The sequence below is a fragment of the Chiloscyllium plagiosum genome, unplaced genomic scaffold, assembly GCF_037043375.1.
Source record: "Chiloscyllium plagiosum isolate Xiang-an unplaced genomic scaffold, Cpla_swu_hap1 HiC_scaffold_43, whole genome shotgun sequence".
Lineage (NCBI taxonomy): Eukaryota > Metazoa > Chordata > Chondrichthyes > Orectolobiformes > Hemiscylliidae > Chiloscyllium > Chiloscyllium plagiosum.
In genome coordinates, this window is record NW_028270181.1 from 19,600,774 (window position 1) to 19,627,628 (window position 26,855).

At 44.7% G+C, this 26,855-nt stretch overlaps 1 protein-coding gene and 1 long non-coding RNA gene across 17 annotated transcripts in view; one reads left to right on the top strand and one right to left on the bottom strand.

Moving 5' to 3' along the window:
* rassf4a (Ras association domain family member 4a) overlaps window positions 1-26,855 on the bottom strand; it is a 269,576-nt gene that overhangs the window by 13,572 nt on the left and 229,149 nt on the right. For 14 of the 16 annotated variants that reach the window (XM_087982410.1, XM_087982412.1, XM_087982419.1 and 11 more), the window contains 4 exons: window positions 17,029-17,177; window positions 8,100-8,206; window positions 4,697-4,860; window positions 2,004-2,105 (listed from right to left, as the gene is read on the bottom strand). In XM_087982410.1, the coding sequence (XP_087838536.1) occupies window positions 2,004-2,105; window positions 4,697-4,860; window positions 8,100-8,206; window positions 17,029-17,177 (522 nt within the window). Of the gene's footprint in view, window positions 1-2,003; window positions 2,106-4,696; window positions 4,861-8,099; window positions 8,207-17,028; window positions 17,178-25,657; window positions 25,793-26,855 lie in introns of those variants that run through there. The other 2 variants (XM_087982417.1, XM_087982416.1) reach the window with 2 other exon arrangements.
* Window positions 114-16,380, top strand: LOC148137446 (uncharacterized). The gene is made up of 4 exons (XR_015754260.1): window positions 114-226; window positions 4,858-4,985; window positions 7,509-7,701; window positions 16,291-16,380. It is a non-coding gene; the product is annotated as an uncharacterized LOC148137446 (long non-coding RNA).

Below are 26,855 nucleotides of genomic sequence, written 5' to 3' on the forward strand. Positions count from 1 at the left end.
GGAGATCTGCTGCTGTGGCATGCTGCACGTGTTTGCTGTGATGTCAGTTGTCTTAAGTAGCTAAACATCTCTTCTTGTTACACTGTTCACTTCAATCTTCTCTCTTGCTTTTTCTAATGTATCCTTTCTAGCTCCTATTGTCTTTGTCTTTTGAGTGTTCATTCTCAATCCATATTCTAACCTCCTTACTTGATCAAAGACATTGTGAGAGCCTTCTTCTGATGCTGTAAGTAATGCTGTGTTGTCAGTATATGGCAAAGTTGTTATGATCTTGACTGTAATTGTTAGCTCTCTAATTACATCTAGTTCCTTGAATATTTGTTTTATGTACAGATTGTACAAAATTGCTGGGATAAGGATGATTATCATTCCATCCATAGTATAGACTGAAAACCTTCTTTAATGAGATGTTTATTGGCAAGACCAAGCATACACTATGATAATGGATGAATGGACACTGTGCTCAGGGAACACTTTAGCGGTCAAGGACATTTGGCCTCAGATCTTTGGGTGACCATCCTCCAAGGCGGACTTCAGGATATGCAACAACGCAGAGTCACTGAGCAGAGGCTGATGGCCAAGTTCGGTACCTGTAAGGACGGCCTCAACCAGGATCTTGGGTTTATGTCACACTACAGGTGACCCCAAAGCACTGTGTATACACACACACATACACTCGCACGGATCGGTTCACAGGCACACTCATGCACACAAGCTATCAAACACCTGTGCACATTCATTCTCACACGCACGTACACACTCTCTCCCTTTGTCACACACACGTCAATAGGATAAATTTGCATTTGCACATATATATTTGCAAATACATTCTATTTTGTTCAAAAAGCACACAATCTGTAGGGAATCAGTTCATGTGAAGTTCTGGGATTTACATATTAATGAATCAAAACCTGCATCCCCAGTCTGAGTGATTAAAGACCTCACAGCAATCCAGCTTTGTTCAATACATCAGTTGTACGACACTTTGATCTTTTAGTATTATAGGTAGATGTGGGTACTGAAGATGTTGGAGATTAGAGTCAAGATCAGAGTGGTGCTGGAAAAGCACAGCAGGTCAGGCAGCATCTGAGGAGCAGGCAAAGGCCCTTCATCAGGAAAGAGATACCTGTATCCTATGATCCTTCCTCACTAACTACCCGACGAAGGAACATGCCTCCGAAAGCTTGTACTTCCAAATGGACGATAACTTGGTGTGTGATTTTTAACTTTGTCCACCCCAGTCCAACACTGATGTCTCCACATCATTGCTTAATGAGATGTGTCCTTATTTTACTTTACTCAATGGAAAGTACATTAAGTAAACTCACAGGATGTTGAAAGCTTGTTCTTCTTTTATAAGTAATTCATAGAAGTTAGAAATTATGTTCAAAAATTTTAACCAGAGCCAACAATCCGTCAATTTATTTTATGATTTGTAACCAGGACTATCAATTAGTAGATAAACTTTTGGGTTTCTCATAAGATCATTGGTTTCAAGTTTGCTGGGAATGGCTATCGATTGGTGCTGGCTGTTTGTTGGACATGTTCACTGACATTGCAGTGAGGTTCCTGTCAGCTAACACTCCAAGAATTATAATGTCCCTTGCACAGCCTTTGGGATGGGAGTGAATGGGTTAACAATTGTGTACCTCCTTAGTACAATTGAAGAATAAGTATGTAAGTTAGCTCGCTGAGCTGGAAGGTTTATTTTCAGACGTTTCGTCACCACACTAGGTAACATCATCAGAGAGAGTCTCTGGTGAAGCGCTGGTAGTATGTCCCGCCTCATGAGCAATGCAGTCAATGTATTTAATTCACTGTGAAATCAGATACAGAAAGTGAAGGTGAGTGGGGAAAAGAAAGCAATAAGAGGCAAAACGTTAAAAAGCGTATGGATGTTGTCGTATCATCTCTTCACTAATTACTGTGAATGCTATAAGTTTTACATTAGTGCAGCCCAATATGTCATATTTTTAATCTGCATGTATACTGAGCTCACTTACCCTAAATTTGTTGAGCAGTAAATTCAGGACTTCTGAAGTGTTCATGCTACTATTTACTCGGACATTGGTTACAGACCCATAAGCTGGTGTAAACACAGATGTCTGAGGATCAAGAAAAAAAAAGACTATAATTATGGTTTAAGGGCAGAAATAAAGCAATATATTTAAAACGACTCTCCACTTTTTAAAAGCTGTCTCCATTTTGAATCATTTTGCAGGTTACGCTTGACCCAGGATGAGCGTTAATTTAAAATGAATGCTTTTCCCATAGGCAAGTAGTTAACCTCTACACATTAGGAATAATTGCAGACGTTTGCCTGCACCTCAGTACGCACATTATGAGCTCAGGTCCTGGAGAAGGTCATGAACGATCAACTTCCTGACTCAAGGTAGATTGCTACCACTGAGTCATTCTGACACAAAGTAGCAACAACCCTGAGTCAATCAGAGGTTACATTCAAACATATGAATTAAGAGCAGGAGTAGGCCATTCAGTCCTTCAAGTCTGTTCCACTTAACCCTCACTCCATTGCACCTTTCAATAAGATCACAGCCGATCTGGTTGTAACCTAGCCTGCATTCCTGTTTACTTCTGGTAACCTTCCAGCCCTTTGCTTAACAAGAAGCTATCTACCTCTATCAATTATTTAAAGACTCTGCTTCCATCACCTGGTCGAACAAGTGTTCCAAAGACTCATGGTCGTTTGAGAGAGAAACATTGGGCGGCACGGTGGCACAGTGGTTAGCACTGCTGCCTCACAGCGCCAGAGACCCGGGTTCAATTCCCGCCTCAGGCGACTGACTGTGTGGAGTTTGCACGTTCTCCCCGTGTCTGCGTGGGTTTCCTCCGGGTGCTCCGGTTTCCTCCCACAGTCCAAAGATGTGCAGGTCAGGTGAATTGGCCATGATAAATTGCCCGTAGTGTTAGGTAAGGGGTAAATGTAGGGGTATGGGTGGGTTGCGCTTCGGCGGGTCGGTGTGGACTTGTTGGGCCGATGGGCCTGTTTCCACACTGTAATATAATCTATTCATTTGACATAATCTCCATTTAAATGGACATCCCCAGGTTCTAAATACTCCCATAAGAGGAAACATCCTCTCCACATCTATCCTGTCAAGATCACTTATACGTTTCAATCAAGTCACCTCTGACATTTCCAGTTTCCAGGGGATACATGCCTAGACTTTCCAACCTTTCCTCATAAAGTAATACTTTCTTTCTAGAATTAGTCTGGTAATTCACTGAACTGTGTCTGATGTGTTTACATCCTTCCGTAATTGCAGTGATCAATGCTATGCACAAGCGCTCCAGATACATTCTCACCAATGCTCCATATCACTGAAGTATTCCAACTTTCGAAACAGGGGCAGAAACAGACCATTTTACCTCACAAGCTTGCTCCACCATTCAATAACATCATGGCTGATCTGTTTGTTTCAAACTCCACATGCCTAAGTATTCCCCCCCTTAACCATTGACTCCACTGTCTCACAAGAATCCATCCACTCCTCTCTCAAAAATATTCAATCATCTCACCTTCACCGCCTTCTGAGGCAGAGAGTTCCAAAGTCTTATAAGACAAAAAAAAACTCTTTAATTTATGTCCTAAAGATCAATTCCTAATTTTAAAATAGTTTTCAGTGGCCCAATAGAAGAAACAGCATATCTGTTTCCACAGTGTCAAGACAGTTCAGGATCTTATTCACTTCAACCAAGGCATTCCTCACTCTTCTAAACTCCAGTGGAAATAGGCCCAGCCTGACCAAACTTATCCTCATAAGACAATCTGCTCATTCCAGATATCAATCCAGCAATTCTCTTCTGAATCATCTCCCTACTGTGGTATTCAATTCCCCTTCTGATAAATTATAGCATTGGGATGTAGGTTTGCTCGCTGAGCTGAAAGGTTTTGTTACCTTACTGGGTAACATCTTCAGTGGGACCTCATGTGAAGCAATGCTGAAAATTCCTGCTTTCTATTTATATGTTTGGGTTTATTTGGATTTCTTTTGCCAAACAAAGACACGCACGAGAATTCCTAGAAGCATGGCATTCTAACCGGAACTCTATCAACAAACACATCGCGTTAGATCCCATCTACCACCCCCTGAGAAAAGGAACAGGAAGTGACTTCACCACAGGAAATAACATCACCAACCCAAAGAAACCCAAACATATAAATAGAAAGCAGGGATTTTCAGCATTGATTCGCATGAGGTCCACTGAAGATGTTACCTAGTAAGGTAACGAAACGTCTGGAAATGAACCTTTCAGCTCAGCGAGCAAACCTACATTCAAAACCTCAACCTGAGCTACAAATCTTCTCAAAACTCGCTAAAATTATAGCATTTTACTAGCTTTCCTAATTACTTGCTGCACCAGCAGAGAAAGCTTCTGTGATTCATGCACAAGGACACCCAGATCCCTCTGCATCTCAGAGCTCTGCACTCTCTTACCATTTAAATAACATACTTTTTTTTCATTCTTCTTGCAAAAATGAACAATTTTACATTTTCTGACAAAATGCTTCACTTGCCATATCTTTGCTTACTCAGTTAACCTACCGCAGTCTTTTTAGTAGCCATCTTATGTCCTCTTCATACCTCAACATTGTTGCATCATTGGTTTGTGTCAAATTGGCTGACTGAACAGGCTAACTGATTTAAAACATTTTTAAAATTTATAACTATACCTTGTGATTGTAAAAATGTCCATTGATGGAGAACCTGTGCCGTTTAATGCGTTGATTTTCACCCAGCGTGCGACATTTTGATCTGCGCTGTATCAAAGAGCTGGCATCACTTTTTGTTCTCATGAGCTGAGGAACTTCATCTTCAGAATTGTTGGTCTCAGACTCTGCAGGAAGACAAGGACTAAACTGTAGCTAATACAGAAGCAGTGAACAGTTCTACAGCTCACTTTCCACTTCACAGATTTTAGGAAGGAATGAGGAAATAAGTCATAAAAACATTTTAATAAAGGTAAGATTGAAGGATCATTTGTTCTTGGGTCTTTGGTTCAAGTTCTCAGATATAATGTATCATTTCAGTGTGATATTGTGGGAATGTTACATTGTTTTCAGTAAGATACTGTATTTACTTGCATTCTGGTGGATATAAACATTTCTAAGGCATTGCACAAAGGTGAACAGAGGAGTTCTCCCCAGTGTCCTGGCCAATATTTATCCATCCCGAAGAAACATTTATCTAGTCATTATATCAATGCTGTCTGTGGGTTAACGATGGCAAAACTGAGTACTGCAGATGCTGGAAATTGGAGTCAAGAATATGGTGCTAGAAAAGTATAGCAGGTCAGGCAGCATCCAAGGAGCAGGAAAATCGACGTTTCGGGCAAAAGTCCTTCATTAGGAATGGTTAATTATGTCTATACATTGGCTACTGCATTCTCTCTAGTCCAAAAGTGGCTATCACAAGTGCCAGAGAGAATCTACGCATCATGCATTTTCATTCAATGGCATCACTATGGCTGAATTTTTCACTATTACCATTCTGGGGGTTTTCAGTGATCAGAAATTGAATGGACCAGCCATGTAAATACCATAGCTGGAAGAGCCGGTCTGAGGCTGATAACTCTATGTGGGTAGCTCTTATCCCCACAGCACCTGTTTCCCCCACCCCACCCCCTGGTCAGCAGTGTGGGAGGAAGTGAAGACTGCAGATCAGAGTCAAAACGTGTGGCGCTGGAAAAGCACAGCCGGTCAGGCAGCATCCGAGGAGCAGGAGAGTCGACATGTCGGGTGTAAGCTCTCCATCAGGAATGTCAGGGTAGGGAGTTGAGAGATAAATAGGAGGGTGGGGGTGGGGGGAAAGGTAGCTGGGAAGGCGATAGTTAGATGCAGGTGGGGAATGATAGTGATTTGTTGGAGGGGAGGGTGGAGCAGATAGGTGGGAAGGAAGATGGACAGGTCGGAAAGATCAAGAGGGCCATGCTGACTTGAAGGGTTGGAACTGGGATAAGTTGGGGGGAGAGGAGGTCAGGAAACTGGTGAAGTTAATGTTGATCCCGTGTTGTTGAAGAGTCCCAAGGCGGACGATGAGGCATTCTTCCTCCAGGCTTTGGGTGGCTTGGATTTGGCAGTGGAGGAGGCCCAGGACTTGAATGTCCTTGGTGGAGTAGGAGGGGGAGTTAAAGTGGTTGGCAACGGTGTGGTAGGTTTGTTTAGTGCATATAGGCTGGAGATGTTTCCTGAAACATCCTGCGTGTTGGTGTTCTGTCTCTTCAATGCACAGGAGATCACACTGAGAGCAACGGACATAGGAGACCAGGTGTTTGAATGTGTAGAAAAATCTATGCCAGATATGAGAAGACCTTTCAGGACCTTAGATGGAGGTGAGGGGGTAGATGTGGGCGCAGGTTTTACACCTTTTGTGGAGGCAAGGGAAGGTGCCGGGAGTGGAGGGTGAGTTGGTGGGGGGACGTGGACCTAATGAGGGAGTCACGGAGGGGATGGTCTCTGTGGAACACAGAGGGGTGGGTGGGGAAATATACCTCTGGTGGTGGGGTCTGACTATAGGTGGCGGACATGGTGGAGGATAATGCGCTGTATCTGGAGATTAGTGGGTTGGACAGTGAGGACTGGGGCAATTCTATCCTTGTTGCGGTTGGAAGAGTGGGGTTCAAGGATGGAGGTGCGGGAAGTGGAGGAGCAGTGTAAGGGAATATTCTCTACCTGCTTGATTGAGTGGAACACTGAACACACTCAAGAAGCTTAACACCATTTGGAGAAAGTGCACTTGATTGGCACAGCATCCAAAAATATTCAATCCCTTCACTACCAATGCATAGAGGCAATGGTGTGTACCACCTACCAAAGATACTGCAGTAACTCACTAAAGCTTCACCCAACAGTACCTTCCAAAATCACCACCACTACCACCTAGAGTGCTGACTAAATGGATTGTCCTTTCAAAGACCTGTCATAGGCACAATGAACTGAATTTTCCCTCCTCTCCTTTATTGTATTATTCTATAATAAATTGTTTAAAAAAACATGCTCTAAACACTTAAAATTACATCTCACCAATTGGTTCTAATAAGCAACACCATTGTTTCTTGATTTTGGTGGCACGTAGTGGTGCAGTGATAACAGCATTACACTGGCAGGCCTGAAACCCAGGCCAGTCTTTTTGGTACATGGATTCAAATCCCACAATGGCTCAATGTGAAATTTGAATTCAATGAAATCTGGAATAGAAAGCTGGCCCAAGAGTGACCATGTAACCACCGTTGGTCTTGTAAATATAATTTGGTTCACTAACATTCTCTAGGGAAGGAAATCTGCCGTCCTTGCCAAATGTGATTCTAGACCCACAGACATGCGGCTGACACTTAACTACTCTCTGGGAAATTCGGAATGGTTAATAAATCCTGGCCTAGCCAGCGACATCCACATCCCATCAACAAATTTAAAAAGTTACATTCAGTATTGTTTCATTTGGGTGTATAGGTATGAAATCAAACACATGGTGCATTTCCTTTGACAGAAAATGCGTAGTCTATCTTGGAACGTACCTCCAAAACTTATGATTTACAGCATCTGATAATAGACGTGTGGGAACACCTCACATCTGAAAGTCGTGCAATACCTCGATTTGGAAAGAAATAGCCATTCTACCATCATCATTGAGTCAAACCCCAGAACTTCCTCCCTGGCAGCATTATCTGAGGACCTTCATGGTATGTAAGTTCAAGCAACTAAACACCATCTTCTCAAGGACAACTTTGGAATGCACAAGAAATGCTAACCCCACCACAGTCACCAACATTCCATGAATCAATATAAAACAAAAGTCATAACTTAATTGGGATCACAATCATCAACAGTTAAGCCCTTCCCTCTGTTAATTCCTTCAGGGAAAGAATATTGCAATTAAATGTGGAGGGACCTTTTTACTATATCCTGCCAGGTTTGTGCCAATCCATTTTCCAGCAACAAAAATTGAATGAGAAATAATAAAAGCACAATTTTGAATTGCTGTCATAGCAAGACAAAGCATGAGTACTTATCTGGTGCACTTAAAATAAAGATGCCTGGATTTTTTTCACATTATTGCCCCACCTTCAGCTTCACCTACCAACAATGCTGCTGCTGCTCATATTTTGTGGCAGATCATTGTTAGTGGTCGATTCTTTCTCAGGTTCGGGTGAGCTGGTGTTTGCCAAGGTCTGCGGTGTTCCTTTCCTACAAAACATTAACATGAGAAAGCTCAGGTCAACAATCCATTAGGGTAGAGTTATGAACAAATTAACGTAATCGAAGGTTAACATTGTTGGAATCACAGTCACGTTATAATTTACACAAGATCAAGCAGGATAAATTGGGAGAGGAATACTTTTAGCGGATAACAATAGCTCTCATACGCCAACTATTTCACAGCCACTGTTCTAACATTCCTGCTGGTGCAAACAAAGACAAGTTTCCAAAGCATTCGGGAGAAATGTTTGGAGGAAGATGTATCATAGTAGGAATGAGATTGATCACACGTTATGTTGTAGAGCATTTTTAACAGATAAAGAACTCATTACAAATGGAAAAAGACTTGTTGCCGTGCATCAAACTTTTGGAAAGGCATCCATCCAGGCAAGTTATTTACAAAATGTTATGGGACATTTGAGAGCTTCTGGCTATTTTAAATGCAACCTCATGTCTTTGCTGAAGATACAGTACAGGTATTTACAAAACCACAAATGTGGGCACTAGGTTTCAAAATCTGACCCTCGTCTCTCTTTTTAGGAGTAGGGACAGATGTCGATCAGACAGAGGAACATTGGGACTGCCATGGCAAAGTCTCAGCATCCAGATTTTTTTTAATAATTGGAACGGTAACAAAAAAAAATTTTCGCCAACATTTATATTCTTTTTATATCTGCTCATCCATAATTTAAAATTGTTTTACCAGTGGAAACAGTGGGGACTAGGCAAATCACTTTGGAGTTGTTAGAAAGAATTACTGAGGTTGTCTATTAGAGCGTTGAATTACAATGTGTTATGAATCAGAAACATCACCAGACTCAGGACAGCTTATAGCTCTCATAGCACAGACTCAATAACTTGGACGCCCAATACGTGCCATACTGCATCATCAATGACAATGTTTAAATAAGATTTAGGTGATTTGTAAATGTTGTATTTGTTCATGGGATGTGGTTGTTGTTGATTAGACCCATCCTTAATTGCCCTTTTAGAAGGTGGGGTTATGAACCACCTTCCATAAACCCAACAGTCCATGTCATATAGGTACACCAGCAGTGCCAAAGTGTAAGGTATAGGGTTAAAAATGTGCAGAATAAGGGAACAGGTGTTGCTTCTGCAAAAATTAGGCTGCGCATGCAAATACTAAACAGTGAGAAGCGAAAACAGGTAGAATTATCTATGACTAATAAGGCAGAGCAATCGTGGAGCGGGATGTACCAGGCATAGGAAGACAGAAGAAGCGAAAACAGGTAGAATTATCTGTGACTAATAGGGCAGAGCAACCGTGTAGCAGGATGTACCAGTAATAGGAAAATAGTGTGCCAGTCTCAGGAGGGATGTGGCCAACAGATGGAATTTAGTTTGGCAGGATGATCGCACAAAGACAGCAAACTATGCCAGGGTAGTCACTTATAAGGAATGAGATAAATAAGACTAATGGGCGACAGAACTAGAGTAATGAGAGAAGTAAACAGAGGCGGAGAGAAGCTAGACAAAGGTGGAGTGAAGCTAGAGCTTGTGATAGGCTAGGCATTACAGCAAAAGTAACCAATGGGGTGAAAGGGGAGGACCGAGAGATGCAGCTGAACAGCATAAATCAGAATGTAACCCTCAGATCGGGGTGCTTACTCGTTAGGCATCCGTTCTTGCAAGTACGTATCAATAAAAATCACTACTTCAGAATTTGACTCGGACTGAAATTTATTAATATGTGAGTTTTTTTTCTCACAATTTGGGGGCTCGTCCAGGATGTCCATCATCACCAGCAGGTTGGGTACCATCGACGGCTGGGAATACGCGTCCCGTTCCTTTTAGAACGGTCCCGTGTTCCTCGGCGGTGGGTTCCCCCTTCTGGTTGACTGATCGAGATCCGATGACCGTCTATCTGAACCAGGTGAAAGGGTGTAAAATAGAGAATTTAAGTAGGCACAGCTGCAGTCAGGCAACTCCGTGCATGGACCAAGGTAAGAAAAAAGATTTTTAATTATTGCCTTAATGACTGGCGATGACAGACTAGAGTCGAAGGAATTGACTGTAGTTGATCATCATGGGCTCTAAAATTAGTAAAGATGAGGCGCTGGATAATGATATTGATAAGGGGAGGATCCCTGGTAACATCCTTCCAGAAAGTCCATTGGGACAGATGTTGAAAAACTGGAAAGATAGTATTTATACTTAAACTAAGGACAAAAGGATTATGATAAAGTATTGCTGTTTCGTATGGTCTAAGGAAAGTATAAGACCCCCCTCAGTTTTTTGGCCAAAATATGGGTCGGATGAAGATTGGGTCTGGCAACTCCTCAATATCTATGTCAATGAGAAACAACCTTTAGTCAGGAAGAGTCAGACTACGCCTCTTGTTGGAAGGGCAGTCAGGACACACAGGTGTTTCCTGTAGAAACTAAACAAGGTCCCGGATGTGGGACCCCCCTTTCCCCCCCTCTTGGGACATTCTTGACTATTTACCTTATGACCCCCCCACCCCACCAGAATCAACTCCCACAGGAAGACCCACAAAATGAGGATCAGGGACATGGGGGACTACTTGGTGCCATGGGGGAGGGGGGGGGGGAGGCGGAAGAAGACACGGGGGAAAGGGAAAGGGAAAAGAAGGGGTCACGGGGTCCAGTGACATGGGGACAGTCTAAGCAAATGCCTGTACAAGTCTGTCCGCTTAGGGAAGTTCCGATAGGAGCGGGGGATATTGGGTTTGTAAACGCACCGTTGACAAGTGGTGAAGTGCGGGCATTTCAGAAAGAGATGAAATCCCTTATAGAGGATCGGGTGGGACTATTGGAACAGGGAGACCAATTTTTAGGACCCAGTCTGTATACTTGGACTGAGTTAGTGGCCATCCTGAACATTCTTTTTACTGGTGAGGAAAAAGGATTAATCAGGCAGGCTGCCTAAGGTCTTGGGAACGTGAGAATCCCCCAGGTGGTGAGGTACCAGCAGCGGAGCAAAGATTCCCGAACATTGATCCACAATGGAACAACAAAAACGTAGAAGATCGTAACCGAATGAAAGATCTTAAAATCCTAATTATTACGGGCATAAGAGAGGCAGTCCCGAAATCACAAAACCTATCGAAAGCATTTGAGGTCTGCCAAGAGAAGGATGAGACCCTCTCGGCCTTTTTACAGAAACTTCGAGATGCAACGAGAAAATACTCAGGGATGAATCCTGAGGACCCAGTAGCACAGGGCCTCCTATTGGTACACTTTGTGACTAAGGCATGGCCAGACATCCATAAAAAAATTCAGAAAATAGATGGGTGGAGTGAGAAATCACTTGATGAATTGTTAAGAGAGGCACGGAAAATGTTTGTAAAGAGAGAGGATGAGAAGTAAAAACAGAAAGCGAAAATGATGGTAGCCATGGTTGACGAAGTAGTCAAGAAAATAATCGAACCGGTGACTAGCAACCGGAGTGGAGGGTGGCAGCATGTAGAACATAGAGGAAGGGGTAGAGGACGAGGAGGCCCTTTCATAGGTTCTAGTTGACAGGGACAAGGACAGAGGTGGGGACCCCAACAAGCAAGGTGTTACCATTGTGGAAGGAAAGGGCACTTTAAGTGGGAGTGTCCTGAAATACAAAGAGAAGGAAAAACCATCTCGCTGATGAACTTTGATGAAGACGAGGGGTGTCAGGGGTTCCTGCCCCCGGAGACCCACCGGGAGCCTTTGATAAATGTAAGGGTGGGCCCTTATAGGGAAGATGCAGTTTTCCTAGTAGACACGGGGGCAGCGAGGTCATCCTTAAATTTTATACCCAGTGGAGTACAATTTACAGATCAGAAAATAACGGTGTCCGGAGTGAAGGGAGAAGGATTTACTGTCCCTGTATTTGAATCTATAACAGTTGAAAATAATGAAAGAAGAGTTGAAGGACAATTCTTATATATTCCGGACATAGGGGGCAACTTGTTAGGAAGGGATTTAATCACACTTTTAGGACTAGGAATTGGAGTGTGCAACCGAAAATTAGTAATACGAATGGCCATTTTGACCGAGGAACAGGAAAAACAAATATACGGCACGGTGGGCGGCACGGTGGCACAGTGGTTAGCACTGCTGCCTCACAGCGCCACAGACTCGGGTTCAATTCCCGCCTCAGGCGACTGACTGTGTCGAGTTTGCACATTCTCCCCGTGTCTGTGTGGGATTCCTTCGGGTGCTCCGGTTTCCTCCCACAATCCAAAAATGTGCAGGTTAGGTGAATTGGCCATGCTAAATTGCCCGTAGTGTTAGGTGAAGGGGTAAATGTAGGGGAATAGGTCTGGGTGGGTTGCGCTTTGGCGGGTTGGTGTGGACTTGTTGGGCCGAAGGGCCTGTTTCCACACTGTAAGTAACCTAATCTAAATATACCCCACAGTATAGGCATGCGAAGGCAATCAAGGGGGATTGCAGATTCCCCCTCTAGAGATTAGCTTGAAAAAGGTGGGGGGTGACGGTATGCGAAAGACAATACCCCATCTCGACCGAAGGACGAAGGGGGTTACAACCTGTGATTGAGGGGTTAATTAAGGACAGCCTGTTGGAACCCTGTATGTTGCCTTATGATACCCCTATTTTGCCAGTAAAAAAATCAAACGGTACCTATTGGTTGGTACAAGAATTGAGAGCGCTTAACCAGATAGTACAGATTCGTCATCCTGTTGTTCCCAATCCTTATATGCTTTTGAGTAAGATTCCACATGACCACAAGTGGTTCAGTGTGGTGGATTAAAAGACGCTTTTTGGACATGTCCAATGGCAGAAGGAAGTAGAAACATGTTCGCATTTGAGTGGGAAGACCCAAAAACGGGGTGAAAACAACAGTATAGATGGACAGTGCTTCCACAGGGGTTCACGGAATCCCCGAAATTGTTTGGCCAGGTTTTAGAACAAATTTTGGAAAAGTTTGTAAGTCCCCAAGGCACGACTTTAATGCAATATGTAGATGACCTATTGGTCACAGGAGAAAATGAGAGGGGAACAACGGAAGCAACTAACCAATTGCTAAACTTTCTGGGACGACAGGGATTGAGGGTCTCAAGGAACAAATTACAATATGTAGAGAGAGAAGTGAATATTTAGGACACTTGGTCAGTGAAGGGAAAAGGAAAATAAGCCCTGAAAGGATTGAAGGAATAGTGGGGATGCCCCTTCCTCGGAATAAGCGAGAATTAAGGAAATTCCTGGGGCTTATGGGGTATTGTCAGTTATGGATTGACTCGTACGCCCAAAAGACAAGGAAATTATACTTGAAATTGTTAGAGGAAGAACCACAGTTGTTAAAGTGGACAGATGAAGAAAAGGAGTTAGTAGAGGAGTTGAAAAGAAGCTTGATTCATGCCCCTGTCCTTGCATTACCTTCCATGGACAAACCTTTCACTTGTTTGTCACCGTGGATAAGGGAGCGGCCCTAGGGGTCCTAACCCAGTGATTGGGGGGGGGGAATGAAACAGCCGGTAGCATACCTGTCTAAATTGTTAGATCCAGACTCCAGAGGGTGGACAGAGTGTGTTCAGGCAGTAGCAGCGACTGCGCTACTAGTGGAAGAAAGTCGAAAACTCACATTCGGGGGGGGCCTTGATAGTAAGCACCCCGCATCAAGTACGGACTATATTGAACCAGAAGGCAGGGCGGTGGCTTACGGACTCTAAAATACGAAGCAATTCTAATAGAGAGGGATGACCTTACATTGTGGGTGGCACGGTGGCCCAGTGGTTAGCACTGCTACCTCACAGCGCCAGAGACCCGGGTTCAATTCCCGCCTCTGTGTGGAGTTTGCACATTCTCCCCGTATCTGCGTGGGTTTCCTCCGGGTGCTCCGGTTTCCTCCCACAATCCAAAAATGTGCAGGTCAGGTGAATTGGCCATGCTAAATTGCCCGGAGTGTTAGGTGAAGGGATAAATGTAGGGGAATGGGTCTGGGTGGGTTGTGCTTCGGCGGGTCGGTGTGGACTTGTTGGGCTGAAGGGCCTGTTTCCACACTGTAAATAATCTAATCTAATCTAATCACAGTCACTTGTCTGAATCCAGCTACCTTTCTCTGGAGAAGGGAGGATGAAGCTCCCTCAGACCCAGAACATGACTGCCTCGACATTATAGAATATCAGACTAAAGTAAGAATGGACCTTAGAGATATCCCTCTACATGCAGGGGCCAGACTGTTCATTGATGGGTCCTCCAGAGTGATTGAAGGTAAAAGACATAATGGATATGCGGTAGTGGATGGAATAGAAGGGAGTGTTATTGAAGCTAGTAGACTACCCAACGATTGGTCAGCATAAACTTGCGAACCTTATGCACTAGGAAGGGCCCTTAAGACCTTGGAAGGCAAAGGACGAACTGTATCCCCAGATTCAAAGTCTGCCTTCAGGGTGGCACACACATTTGGGAAGATATGGCAGGAGAGGGGACTGATAAATAGTAGGGTAAAGAACTGGCTCATGAGGAATTGGTAAAGCAAGTATTAGAATCCCTTTTGTTGCCAAAGGAAATAGCAATAGTCCACATAAATGGACTTCAGCAGGGAAATGATACCGAAGCAAAGGGAAATAGATTAACGGATGAAGTCGCTAAGGAGGCAGCTCTGAACCCTCAACCTGCTACAATATAGATTTTGGTACTGATGGTGCAGGAACCTGGGGGGAGACCAATATTTAGCGCTAAGGAAGAGAGAGAGTTAGAAGAACTGGGAGCTACGCAGACAGTAGAGGGGCGCTGGATGCTACCCGATGGCCGGGATGTAGATGTACAAGTCACTAGACACCAGCTTGATTTCATGTATAGGTTCACAGTTTCCATCATACAGATGTACTGTGATATTAATTTAGATTCCAAACTTTTAGATTTTTTGGGGAATTGTTTACAGATGATGGAAACAGAAGTGGAACCGTATACCTGTTATTTGAGAGAAAGGTTCTGATAATTAGCTCAATTTTTCCACCTATCCACTCCACCCTCCTCTCTGACCTATCACCTCCATCCCCACCCCCACTCACCTACTGTACTCTATGCTACTTTCTCCCCACCCCCACCCTCCTCTCATTTATCTCTCCACCCTGCAGGCTCCCTGCCTCTATTCCTGATGAAGGGCTTTTGCCCCGAAACGTCCATTTTCCTGCTCATCGGATGCTGCCTGACCTGCTGTGCTTTTCCAGCACCACTCTAATCTAGACTCTGGTTTCCAGCATCTGCAGTCCTTGTTCTTACCAATATTTAGGAAGACATTTTTAATTTGGTCCCTTGGAAAAGCCTCAAATGGCACAAGTTGATTTTCCACGACTGAACCTCGAAAAATGGGCAGATAACATCAATGACAAAATACAGAGCACTGAAGCCAATGGCAACCACTTGCCTGTATTTTATCATTTCATACCACAAATATATTGTTGCATTTCAGTTAAAACTTTACAGAAATGAAACTGAAACCAACCCATAAATGTGATTCTTACTTCCCCACACAATGAGAAATAAAACCAACACAATACCACACTTATCCTCTCAAATCAGATTGCAACACTCTTCCACTCTTCAAACACTCTTATAAGATCTCTAGGTTGTGTTTGCCCAAAAATATATTACGAAATCTGATATGTAATAAAACAATACTTGCAAAGTTCTGACTGCAGTAAGACAAAACCAGTAAATGTCTACTGTGCAGTATACACTCTTTGAACTATGGAGCGTTACATGCATTTTACAATTTTTTACACTGGCTTCCAACAACCAGATACCAGAAAATTATGCTGGCATCTATTCTCTCTGGTTTTTCGGGGCTAGTGGTTACATTTGGCATTATCCACTGGAAGTGGATGTTGAATATGTTTTTCTGACATTATGATTGAGAATATATTACCATCATGTAATGAGAAACTGTTTGTCCCAAATATCTCCCTATATAAATTGCTCACAATGTTGGATGTTTGTAACCCTGTTGCATTCCTGACGATCACTATTACTTTGTTATGGCTGCTGCTGGCCATTTGGCATTTAAAGAGACTCTTGTCGATGCTTAAGTGATCAATTCACTTTGCCTGAGAAATCTGAGCTCCTCGTTAACAATATTTCCATTGTCCGCAGGTTTCCTGGAGACAGTTGGCCATGCTTACTGTTTGGAGGAGAAAGTGAGGACTGCAGATGCTGGAGATCAGAGCTGAAAATGTGTTGCTGGAAAAGCGCAGCAGGTCAGGCAGCATCCAAGGAGCAGGAGAATCGACGTTTTGGGCATAAGAATCCTGAACTCAGATTTCTCCAGTTTCCTCATTTGCCCTCCCCCCACCTTGTCTCAGTCAAATCCCCCAAACTCAGCACCGCCTTCCTAACCTGCAATCTTCTTCCTGACCTCTCCGCCCCCACCTCACTCCGGCCTATCACCCTCACCTTGACCTCCTTCCACCTATCACATTTCCAATGCCCCTCCCCCAAGTCCCTCCTCCCTACCTTTTATCTTAGCCTGCTGGGCACACTTTCCTCATTCCTGAAGAAGGGCTCATGATCGAAACGTCGATTCTCCTGCTCCTTGGATGCTGCCTGACCTGCTGCGCTTTTCCAGCAACACATTTTCAGCTCATGCTTACTGTTTGTACAAGTAACGATTTCTCTGCTCCCTGATGTGTTGAGCTTCCTAACAACGGTGGACAACCTGGCAGGAGCAAAGCTGTTATTACTCGGGTCGGGAGCAGGACTGCAGAAGTTAAATTCCATCTTGCTAAATCTGCAGTGAGATCACTCCTTTCCATCAAAACTGTACATTCAACAAAACAAATTGCTGGTTGCATAACTGACTTCTTACAAATAAAATGCCTCTTTATGGCTCACTTGTACAAGCCGGTCTGTAGTCCTGATCGTAGCAGTTTGGAGCCCGAGAAACACATACGTTCATTATCATCGTGCATCTGAAGTCTTATTGGTCTTCTTAGCCCCCAGGATATGTTCAAGAGGCCCTCAATGATCAGCTGTGCTTCATCCTAAAGCAAGGACAATTAAAAAAAAGTCATCAGAAAACTATGGTATGATCTTCCACCCTATAGTTCAACACTGCGCTATTCAAAACAAGACATCCTGCAAGTTTGACCTGACCACACATCCTTACCAGGGACTGAAGGCTCCTGTGACTGTTTTGAGATGCTTAACATGATAATCACTCAACCAGGGTTCAAGGTGAAGAAAATTCTGATGCAACTCTGGATAGGTTACTCACGAGTTGATGAGAGAACATCCCAATGAAAAACACAAATTGTGTCTAGAGGGCATAATGTCAAAGAGTTGTACAGCTCTAATTTGGTCCAATTTGTCCATGCCCACCAGACTTCCTAAATTAATCTAGTCTTTGACCCATATCCCTCCAAACCCTTTCTATTCATGTACCTATCCAGATACTTTTTAAATGTTGTAATTGTACCAGGTTCCACCACTTCCTCCGGCAGTTCATTCCACACCCGTACCACCCTCTGTGTGAAAAAGTTGCCCCTAAGGTCACTTCTAGATCTGTCGCCTCTCACCTTAAACCTGTCCTTCAGCAACTGTTTGTGGAAAACCCTACTTTCTTATAAGAAAAACAAAGGCTGGAATGAGTTAAGGTTAGAATTGCAGAATTAAATGAACAGAAAATGATTTTTGTTTTATTATCCATAAAGCTTTAAGACAAGGCAACTGAAGGGAAGATCTGGTTTTCCAAATCCCGAATGTGCTGGGTAGAGTAGAACGGGAGAAGCGTTCCTTCTCGTTAAGGGGAACAAGAACGAAAGGGGACTGACTTAAAATAGTCCACAAAAGAAACAAGGAGAGTGAGGGAAAATCTTTTCACTCAGCGAGTAGTTAGGGTGGAAGTATGATGGAGGTTGGTTCAACTGAGGCCTTCAAGAGGACGTTGCATGTTTAATAGGATGCCACACATGTAACTATATGGATAAGAAAGTAATTATTCAGTAACACAAAAGTTCTCCCACACATAATTTGGACAGAGGAAGTGTACCCTGTAACTAACAGAAAGTGACACAATGGAAAGAACACCAAAGCCTTGGGCCCATGGCTTTGTGAATTGACATGCCCTTGTTGGCTATACATTGTCTACATGTTCAGGCTGATGTCATTGTGACATATAAGAAGCCTGCTTCCTGCAGCTTTCCAGCTCCTCCATCGCTCCATGGAATCCCGTTAAATCTCCTCCCTCTACCATGCTTCCCTCAGTGACTCAATGCAATGAACCCCAGCCCCAGGCTTGAGCATCTCCATTTCCTTAGAGATCTGTGGATTGCGGGTAGAAATAAATGGGTCATTATCCGAGTGCCAGCCAGTGACTAGTTGGGTACCACAGGGATCAGAGCTTAGACTCCAGCTATTGACAATATATATATATAATTGTTTTTGAAGATGGCAAATGCATGCCAGACGAAGGGTCACGTGGATCAATCCACTTTAGTCACAAAAACAGGAAAAATTATCTGAACAGTGATGATTGGGAAAGGGCAGGGTGCACTGAAAACCTTTGTATTAGGTGAAAGTAAGCATTCGGATACAGCTGATGGTGGAGAAGGCAGATGTCAAGGCACAAGTCAATGGAATGCTCCCCACTTGTCTGCAGCTCCAGCAACATTCAAGAAGCTTGACACCATCCAGGGTTATGCAACCTACTTGGTTGAGACCACATCCACAAATAGCCACTTCTTCGACCACCAATGCTCATGTGCAGCAGTGTGCACCTTCAAAAAGGGGCACTGCAGCAATTCACCAAGGCTCCTTAGACAGCACCATCAAGACCCACAACCACTTCTATTGAGAAAGATAACTGCAGCAGAAGCAATGGGAACACCACCAGCTTCAAATTCCCTCCAAGCCACTCATCATCCCGACTTGGAAATATATCAATGTTCCTTCAGTGACAGTGGGTTACAATTCTGGAACTCACTCGCTAACTCCAATGAATCTGTTCTAGTGGTATCTGAGGGATAAAAATTGACCAGGTGCTGGGAAAATGCCCTGCTCTACTTTGAAAAGTATGACAGGACAGGAATTTTGACAATTGCTTCAACTTGATTTGACTTTTCATTCAAATAGCCACATCTTAAAGAAAACAGTTAAAAGAAAAGACATTAATGTTATCAGAATTAAACACAGAAATTGCTGGCAAATCTCAGTAGGTCTGGCAGCAGCTGTGGAGAGAAATTAGAGCCAACGTTTCGGGTTCAGTGACCCTTCACTGAAAGTTGCCAGCTTTAACTGAATGATCAAATCCTCAAGAGCAGATTGAACCCAGAGTCTTCAGACTCGGACAGGAGAATGCCACCAGCTGAGCTCGGCTGTCAAATAGCTGGACACTTGTTTTCTGACACAGCTAATAATGGGTATGGGTGCAGCTGAATAACTGCGGCAAACGGATTAGCGGAGAAGTAACCTTATCCACTGCAACTGCTCCTTATAAACGTGTTTAGCTTACCAAATAGAAAGGAATTGTTACAGAACTATGCTAGTCCAAGCCTGAGTCTGTTTGATCCCTCGCGCCCACTGCTCCTGAGTCAGATGTACCTTCCTGTTTTCAGAAATCTGATTACAAGAAAATTAACAAAATGAAATAAAGGCACAGAATAAGATTTAATTCTGACTGCTGTGGAGAGCAGTGGTGATGCCTGACCACTTTGATCTTTCACAGACAAATAACATATAGACAAGGAGGAGCCCAACAGTCCCTGCTCCGCTGTTCAATAGGATCATGGTTTATCTGCTTGTAACCTCTATTTCTGCCTACTCCAATAACCGCTCATCCCTTGCTTCACAAAAATCTATCTACAATAAAAAAAACAAAGAATCTGAAACAAAAACAGAAATTTCAAGAGAAACGCAGCAGGTCTGGCAGCATCTGTGCAGGGAAAGCAGAGATGACGCTTCGGGTCCAGCGACCCTTCTTCTCAAAATAGTTCTGAAGAAAGATCACTGGACCCGAAACGTTAACTCTGCTTTCTCTCCATAGATGCTGCCAGACCAGCTCCAAAATCTATCTGGCTCTGTGTTAAATGTATTTAAAGACTTTGTTTGCGATGCCTTGTCAGGAGGAAAGTTCCAAGGACCCATGTCCCTCTGAGATAAAAACAAGTTCACGTAATCTCAGTTTTAAACGATTGACCCCTGATATTTTAAACAGTGAGCCCCCCTACATTCTCTCATAAAAGGAAACATCCTCTCCAGGTGCAGTCTGATTATACGTGTTTCAATCAAGACACCTCTTAATCCTCAAATCTCCAGCAGAAGCAAATCTAGTTTTCCCCATGAAACAACTCACTCATTCCAGATATTAATCCAATAAACATTCTCTGAACTTCTTCCAAGAAGAATTTTCATTCTTCCTTAAGTAAGGTGAGAAATACCGTGTACTGTACATAGTAGACCTAATGCATTTCTGCAGCACTTTCAGTTTTTAAGTCAGATTTTTGGCATTTGTAATGCTTTGCTTTTTTAAAAACTTACTTTCCTATCTATCTTTATGTCATCAGCAAACTTGGCAACCATGTCCTTCATCTGGGCAAGGTGGCCCAGCGGTTAGCACTGCTGCCTCACAACTCTCACAGGGACCCGGGTTCGATTTCAGCCTCGGGTGACTGTGTGTGTGTGTGTATGTATGTATGTGTGTGTGTGTGTGTGTGTGTGTGTGTGTCTGTGTATGTATGTCTGTGTGTGTGTGTGTATGTGTGTGTGTATGTGTGTGTGTGTATGTGTGTGTGTGTGTGTATGTGTTTATGTGTGTATGTGTATGTGCGTGTGTGTGTGTATACATTCTCCCCGTGTCTGCTTGGGTTTCCGCAGGGTGCTCCAGTTTCCTTCCACAGTCCAAAGATGTGCAGGTTAGGTGAATTAGCCATGGGAAATACAGGGTTACAGTGATTGGGTGGGATGCTTTAAGGAGGGGTGGTGTGGACTTGATGGGCTGAATGGCCTGTTTCCACACTGTAGGGATTCTATGATCCCTTCATCCTTGTCAATTATTTCAATTGTGAGTGGTTGAAGTCCCAACACTAATCATTCTGACATAGCGTTACTGCTGTTACATGTGTATATTTGAGTTGGATGTCAATAAGGTATAATACCCATGCTTCAAATCTGTCAAAGTTAATTGTGTTTGAAAATTCAGCTAGGTTTGGACAGTGTAATTTTGCTTTACACTGATACTTCTGAGTAGCATTTAATGTCAAAAACACACTATTGACAAAGGAAATTCTGATCCAACTGGTCATTTTAATGCTTATGCACTTTCCAGGGAGGAATTCTAGCCATTGAGTCCCAGCCACTCTGGTTACAGACTACTTGCACTGAGAGAAACCTACATTTTAAGAAGGAGCTACAGCGCAGACCACTATGTCTCTATCACCACTGGAGCTGTAGTCTAGTCACGTTTGCGCCATGTGTTGGCAGCTTACACTTCGGAACAAAGGACTTTCATTGCATCCAGAAATAGATCAGAGCACTCCAGCTACTGATAAACCCTGGAATCTCTTCATTCCTGTCCCTGTGATACTCGGAAGAACACCGGAGCCACAAAACAGAGTGGCTAGTACAACATATTAAAACATACCTTACAGCACAGCTTCTAAGATATTACTTTGCTGTACTCAAACACCAGTGTCTCACTTAAACAATGTGTACAGGGCTCATGCTCTTGCAGAGAAAGTGAGGTCTGCAGATGCTGGAGATCAAAGTTGAAACTTTATTGCTGGAACAGCACAGCAGGTCCGGCAGCATCCAGGGAACAGGAGATTCGACGTTTCGGGCACAGGCCCTTCTTCAGGAATGAGCAGAGAGTGTTCAGCAGGAGAAGATAAAAGGTAGGGAGGAGGGACTTGGAGGAGGGGCGTTGGAAATGTGATAGGTGGAAAGAGGTCAAGGTGAGGGTGATAGGTCGGAGTAGGATGGAGGCGGAGAGGTCAAGAAGAAGACTGCAGGTCAGGAAGGCGGTGCCGGGCTGGAGGGATTCGGCTGAGACAAGGTGGGGGGAGGGGGGATGAAGAAACTGGTGAAGTCCAAGTTCATCCCCTGTGGTTGGAGGGTTCCCAGTCGGAAGATAAGACGCTCCTCCTCCGACCGTCGCGTTGTTGTGGTTTGGCGGTGGATGAGTCCAATGACCTGCATATCCTCGGTGGAGTGGGAGGGGGAGTTGAAATGCTGTGCTACAGGGTGGTTGGGTTGGTTCGTCCGGGTGGCCCAGAGGTGCTCTCTGAATCGCTCCGCAAGTAGGCGGCCTGTCTCCCCAATATAGAGGAGGCCACACCGGCTGCAGCGGATGCAGTAGATGATGTGGGTGGAGGTGCAGGTGAATCTGTGGCGGATATGGAAGTTTCCTTTGGGGCCTTGGAGAGAAGTGAGGGGGGAGGTGTGGGCGCAAGTGTTGCACCTCCTGCGGTTGCAAGGGAAGGTGCCGGGAGTGGAGGTTGGGTCGGTGGGGGGTGTGGATCTGACAAGGGAGTCGCGAAGGGAGTGGTCTCTACGGAAAGCTGATAGGGGAGGGGAGGGAAATATATCCTTGGTGCTAGGGTCTGTTTGGAGGTGGCGGAAGTGACGGCGGATGATGCGCTGTACATGGAGATTGGTGGGGTGGTAGGTGAGAACCAGTGGGGTTCTGTCCTGGTGGCGGTTGGAGGGGCGGGGCTCAAGGGCGGAGGAGCGGGAGGTGGAGGAGATGCGGTGGAGGGCACCGTTGACCACGTCGGGGGGGAAATTGCGGTCCTTGAAGAAGGAGGCCATCTGTGTTGTACGTATTTTGAACTGGTCCTCCTGGGAGCAGATGCGGCGGAGACGAAGGAATTGGGAGAATGGGATGGCGTTTTTACAGGGGGCAGGATGGGAGGAGGTGTAGTCCAGGTAGCTGTGGGAGTCGGTTGGTTTGTAGTAGAAACTTTGTCGGTTGGTTTGTAGTTTTCTACTACAAACCAACCGACTCCCACAGCTACCTGGACTACACCTCCTCCCATCCTGCCCCCTGTAAAAACGCCATCCCATTCTCCCAATTCCTTCGTCTCCGCCGCATCTGCTCCCAGGAGGACCAGTTCAAAATACGTACAACACAGATGGCCTCCTTCTTCAAGGACCGCAATTTCCCCCCCCGACGTGGTCGACGGTGCCCTCCACCGCATCTCCTCCACTTCCCGCTCCTCCGACCTTGAGCCCCGCCCCTCCAACCACCACCAGGACAGAACCCCACTGGTCCTCACCTACCACCCCACCAATCTCCATGTACAGCGCATCATCCGCCGTCACTTCCGCCACCTCCAAACAGACCCCAGCACCAAGGATATATTTCCCTCTCCTCCCCTATCAGCTTTCCGTAGAGACCACTCCCTCCGCGACTCCCTTGTCAGATCCACACCCCCCACCGACCCAACCTCCACTCCCGGCACCTTCCCTTGCAACCGCAGGAGGTGCAACACTTGCGCCCACACCTCCCCCCTCACTTCTCTCCAAGGCCCCAAAGGAAACTTCCATATCCGCCACAGATTCACCTGCACCTCCACCCACATCATCTACTGCATCCGCTGCAGCCGGTGTGGCCTCCTCTATATTGGGGAGACAGGCCGCCTACTTGCGGAGCGATTCAGAGAGCACCTCTGGGCCACCCGGACGAACCAACCCAACCACCCTGTAGCACAGCATTTCAACTCCCCCTCCCACTCCACCGAGGATATGCAGGTCATTGGACTCATCCACCGCCAAACCACAACAACGCGACGGTCGGAGGAGGAGCGTCTTATCTTCCGACTGGGAACCCTCCAACCACAGGGGATGAACTTGGACTTCACCAGTTTCTTCATCCCCCCTCCCCCCACCTTGTCTCAGCCGAATCCCTCCAGCCCGGCACCGCCTTCCTGACCTGCAGTCTTCTTCTTGACCTCTCCGCCTCCATCCTACTCCAACCTATCACCCTCACCTTGACCTCTTTCCACCTATCACATTTCCAACGCCCCTCCTCCAAGTCCCTTCTCCCTACCTTTTATCTTCTCCTGCTGAACACTCTCTGCTCATTCCTGAAGAAGGGCCTGTGCCCGAAACGTCGAATCTCCTGTTCCCTGGATGCTGCCTGACCTGCTGTGCTGTTCCAGCAATAAAGTTTCAACTCATGCTCTTGCAGAGTCGTGGAGACTTTGAGGACTTCTACAAGTGGAAAATGGGATCTGATTACAGGATTCCTGTCCACATCCCCATGATGTCGAACTTTTGCTGGCATGGGAGACCATTCCCAACACAATCAGTACTCCTGTCAGAAGGTGGCACCTTGCACTGCCTGAATCTTTTGTGAAGTCAGGCCAGCTTCTCAAGGGAACGTAGTTCATGGACTCATAGAGGAGTCATGAATCACACACTGGATGCAGGAACCTTTGGAAAGATAACTTCAAAGGTCTTGGCCATGCTCTCCATTCCAACTCATGATCCCTACTGCTGCAATGGCCTAACATCCTGTCCATGCCAATCCACGCCCCCACCCACTCTCATGGCCCTTCAGTGTGGGTTGAACAACAGGAGGCCCTTCAGCCCAACAAACTTGTTCTGTTACTTAATGTGATCATGGGTGATCAAGGGCTTAAATGCCTTTCTCACACACTATGCTCATAATCCTTTGCACCATTGATAATCAGAAATCTATCAATCTCTATCCTAAACACTGAGCTTCCACAAGGCCCTCTGTGGTATGGAATTCCAAAGGTACACCACCCTCTGAGTTAAAAAAAAAACCTCACCTTAGTTCCAAATGTATCTCCCTTCTTTTTATATTGGGGGCCCTGGTTCGAGACTCTCCTATCCAGAAGAAGCATCTTACCTAGATCCACCCTGTCTATCCCTCAAAGTATTTCGTAGGCTTCAATGAGATCGCCTCTCGTTCTTCAAAACTTTAGAGAATACAGGCCCAGTTTGTCCAGTCTCTTTTCACTGGCAACAAGTCCGATAAACCAATAAATTTTTTAAAAACCCAAAAGAATTGCAGATGCTCGAAATCCTGAGCAAAAACTGAAAGCCAGCAGGTCTAGCCGCATCTGTGGAGAAAAGTTAAAATCTCAGGTCCGGTGATCCTTCATCAGAACACTACTGAATCTTGTTGCATCCCCTCTGTGGTGATACTAGCCTTTCTGTGGTCAGGTGATCAAAACTGCACACTGTGTTCCACTTGTGATCTAACCAACATTCCATACAACAGAAGAAAGAAAGTGTTACTCCTGTACTCAAATCCTCTTTGATAAAGGGTAACATTCCAGTAGCCTATCTTTCTGCACTTGCATGTTTGACTTCAGTGGCCGATTGACAAGGACACCTCTTTTCACATCTACATTTCCAACCTCTTACCATTTAAGAAATACATCTGTTGGAGGGGGGCGGGGGGGGGGGGGGGTGATATTGTAAGGGGTGAGAGCTAAAGTTCTAATATTTCACCAAAGGACTGGGATGAAGTTTCAGAGAAGATTAAAAAGCCCACCTCACCACCGGGCACCCCCATGTCTGCTCGAAAGAGATGCTGAAAATTCAGGCATGCGGGACCCATTGTGTGCTATTCATTAATCCTAAAGTTCGGCTGAGAGGGGTGGGGTGAATCACTTCTGGCATTTCTGAAATATGCATCTACTCAACTAAGAAATGAATCCATTCTAATCTCAGACACGCTCACCTCTGCTCCACGTCACCAATTCCTTTGTAATCTTTAACCATGATTCAACACAGATATGTTTTGTAGTTAATGCCGTGATTTCACTGTACCAGGATTTAGACACAGGCCTGAACTGCTTTCCTCTACTGACCTTGTATCTTAAACTACTATCAGTTCTTTAATCTGTACAATTACTCAGTCCACTTGAATGGATTTGCTGAAGTGACTCGACTATGTGCCTGAGTAGAGCTTCACGTGTACACTTTGTTTGTTTTGGACACGTGAGTAACACAGCACATGCTGGGCAGTGCACAAGAATAGTTGAAACAGTATCCAACTGCAGAATTAAATAACTTAGTCAGCCAGGATTTTCACCAAGGATGGGTCGCTCAAGTCTCCTGGCTTGGAACACCCACTATGAGAGGACCAAATTCCCTGAGAGACATGGTCTTCAGTCCGGGGAGAAGGGGCTTAATAGGATGGAGTCAAGATAATATCCTCTCCATCACGAACACTAAAGACAAAACCTTAATCATTTCATTTTTGTTGCTCGTTATTTCTCTCAGGCTCCCTGATGAAGGAGGAGCACTCCAAAAGCTAGTGCTTCCAAATAAACCTGTTGGACTATAACCTGGTGTCGTGTGATTTTTAACTTTGTCCAACCCAGTCCAACACCGGCACCTCCACATCATTGTTATCTGTTGGCTGACAAACTTCTCAAATTTCCTAACAAAAATTTTAAACTAGTTAAATATTGGAAGATAATTCAAACTCATACATCACTCAGTTAACTCAATATCTTTGCCACCAAGCAGGAAGTCAGGATTCACATTTCATCAAACATCAGGAATGACATCCTGTATGCTTTTGGAACTCTAAGCTCTCTTTTCAGTTAAGTGTATTTAAAGGACTTCTGTAACCTTAAATACATCTGAAAGATGGGAAGTCTGAACTTCTGATGGGTAATTTGCAGGGCTCTCAGTGAAACTCTCTGACTCTGAGCTAAAATCAGAAACTTTGAAAGGTTTGG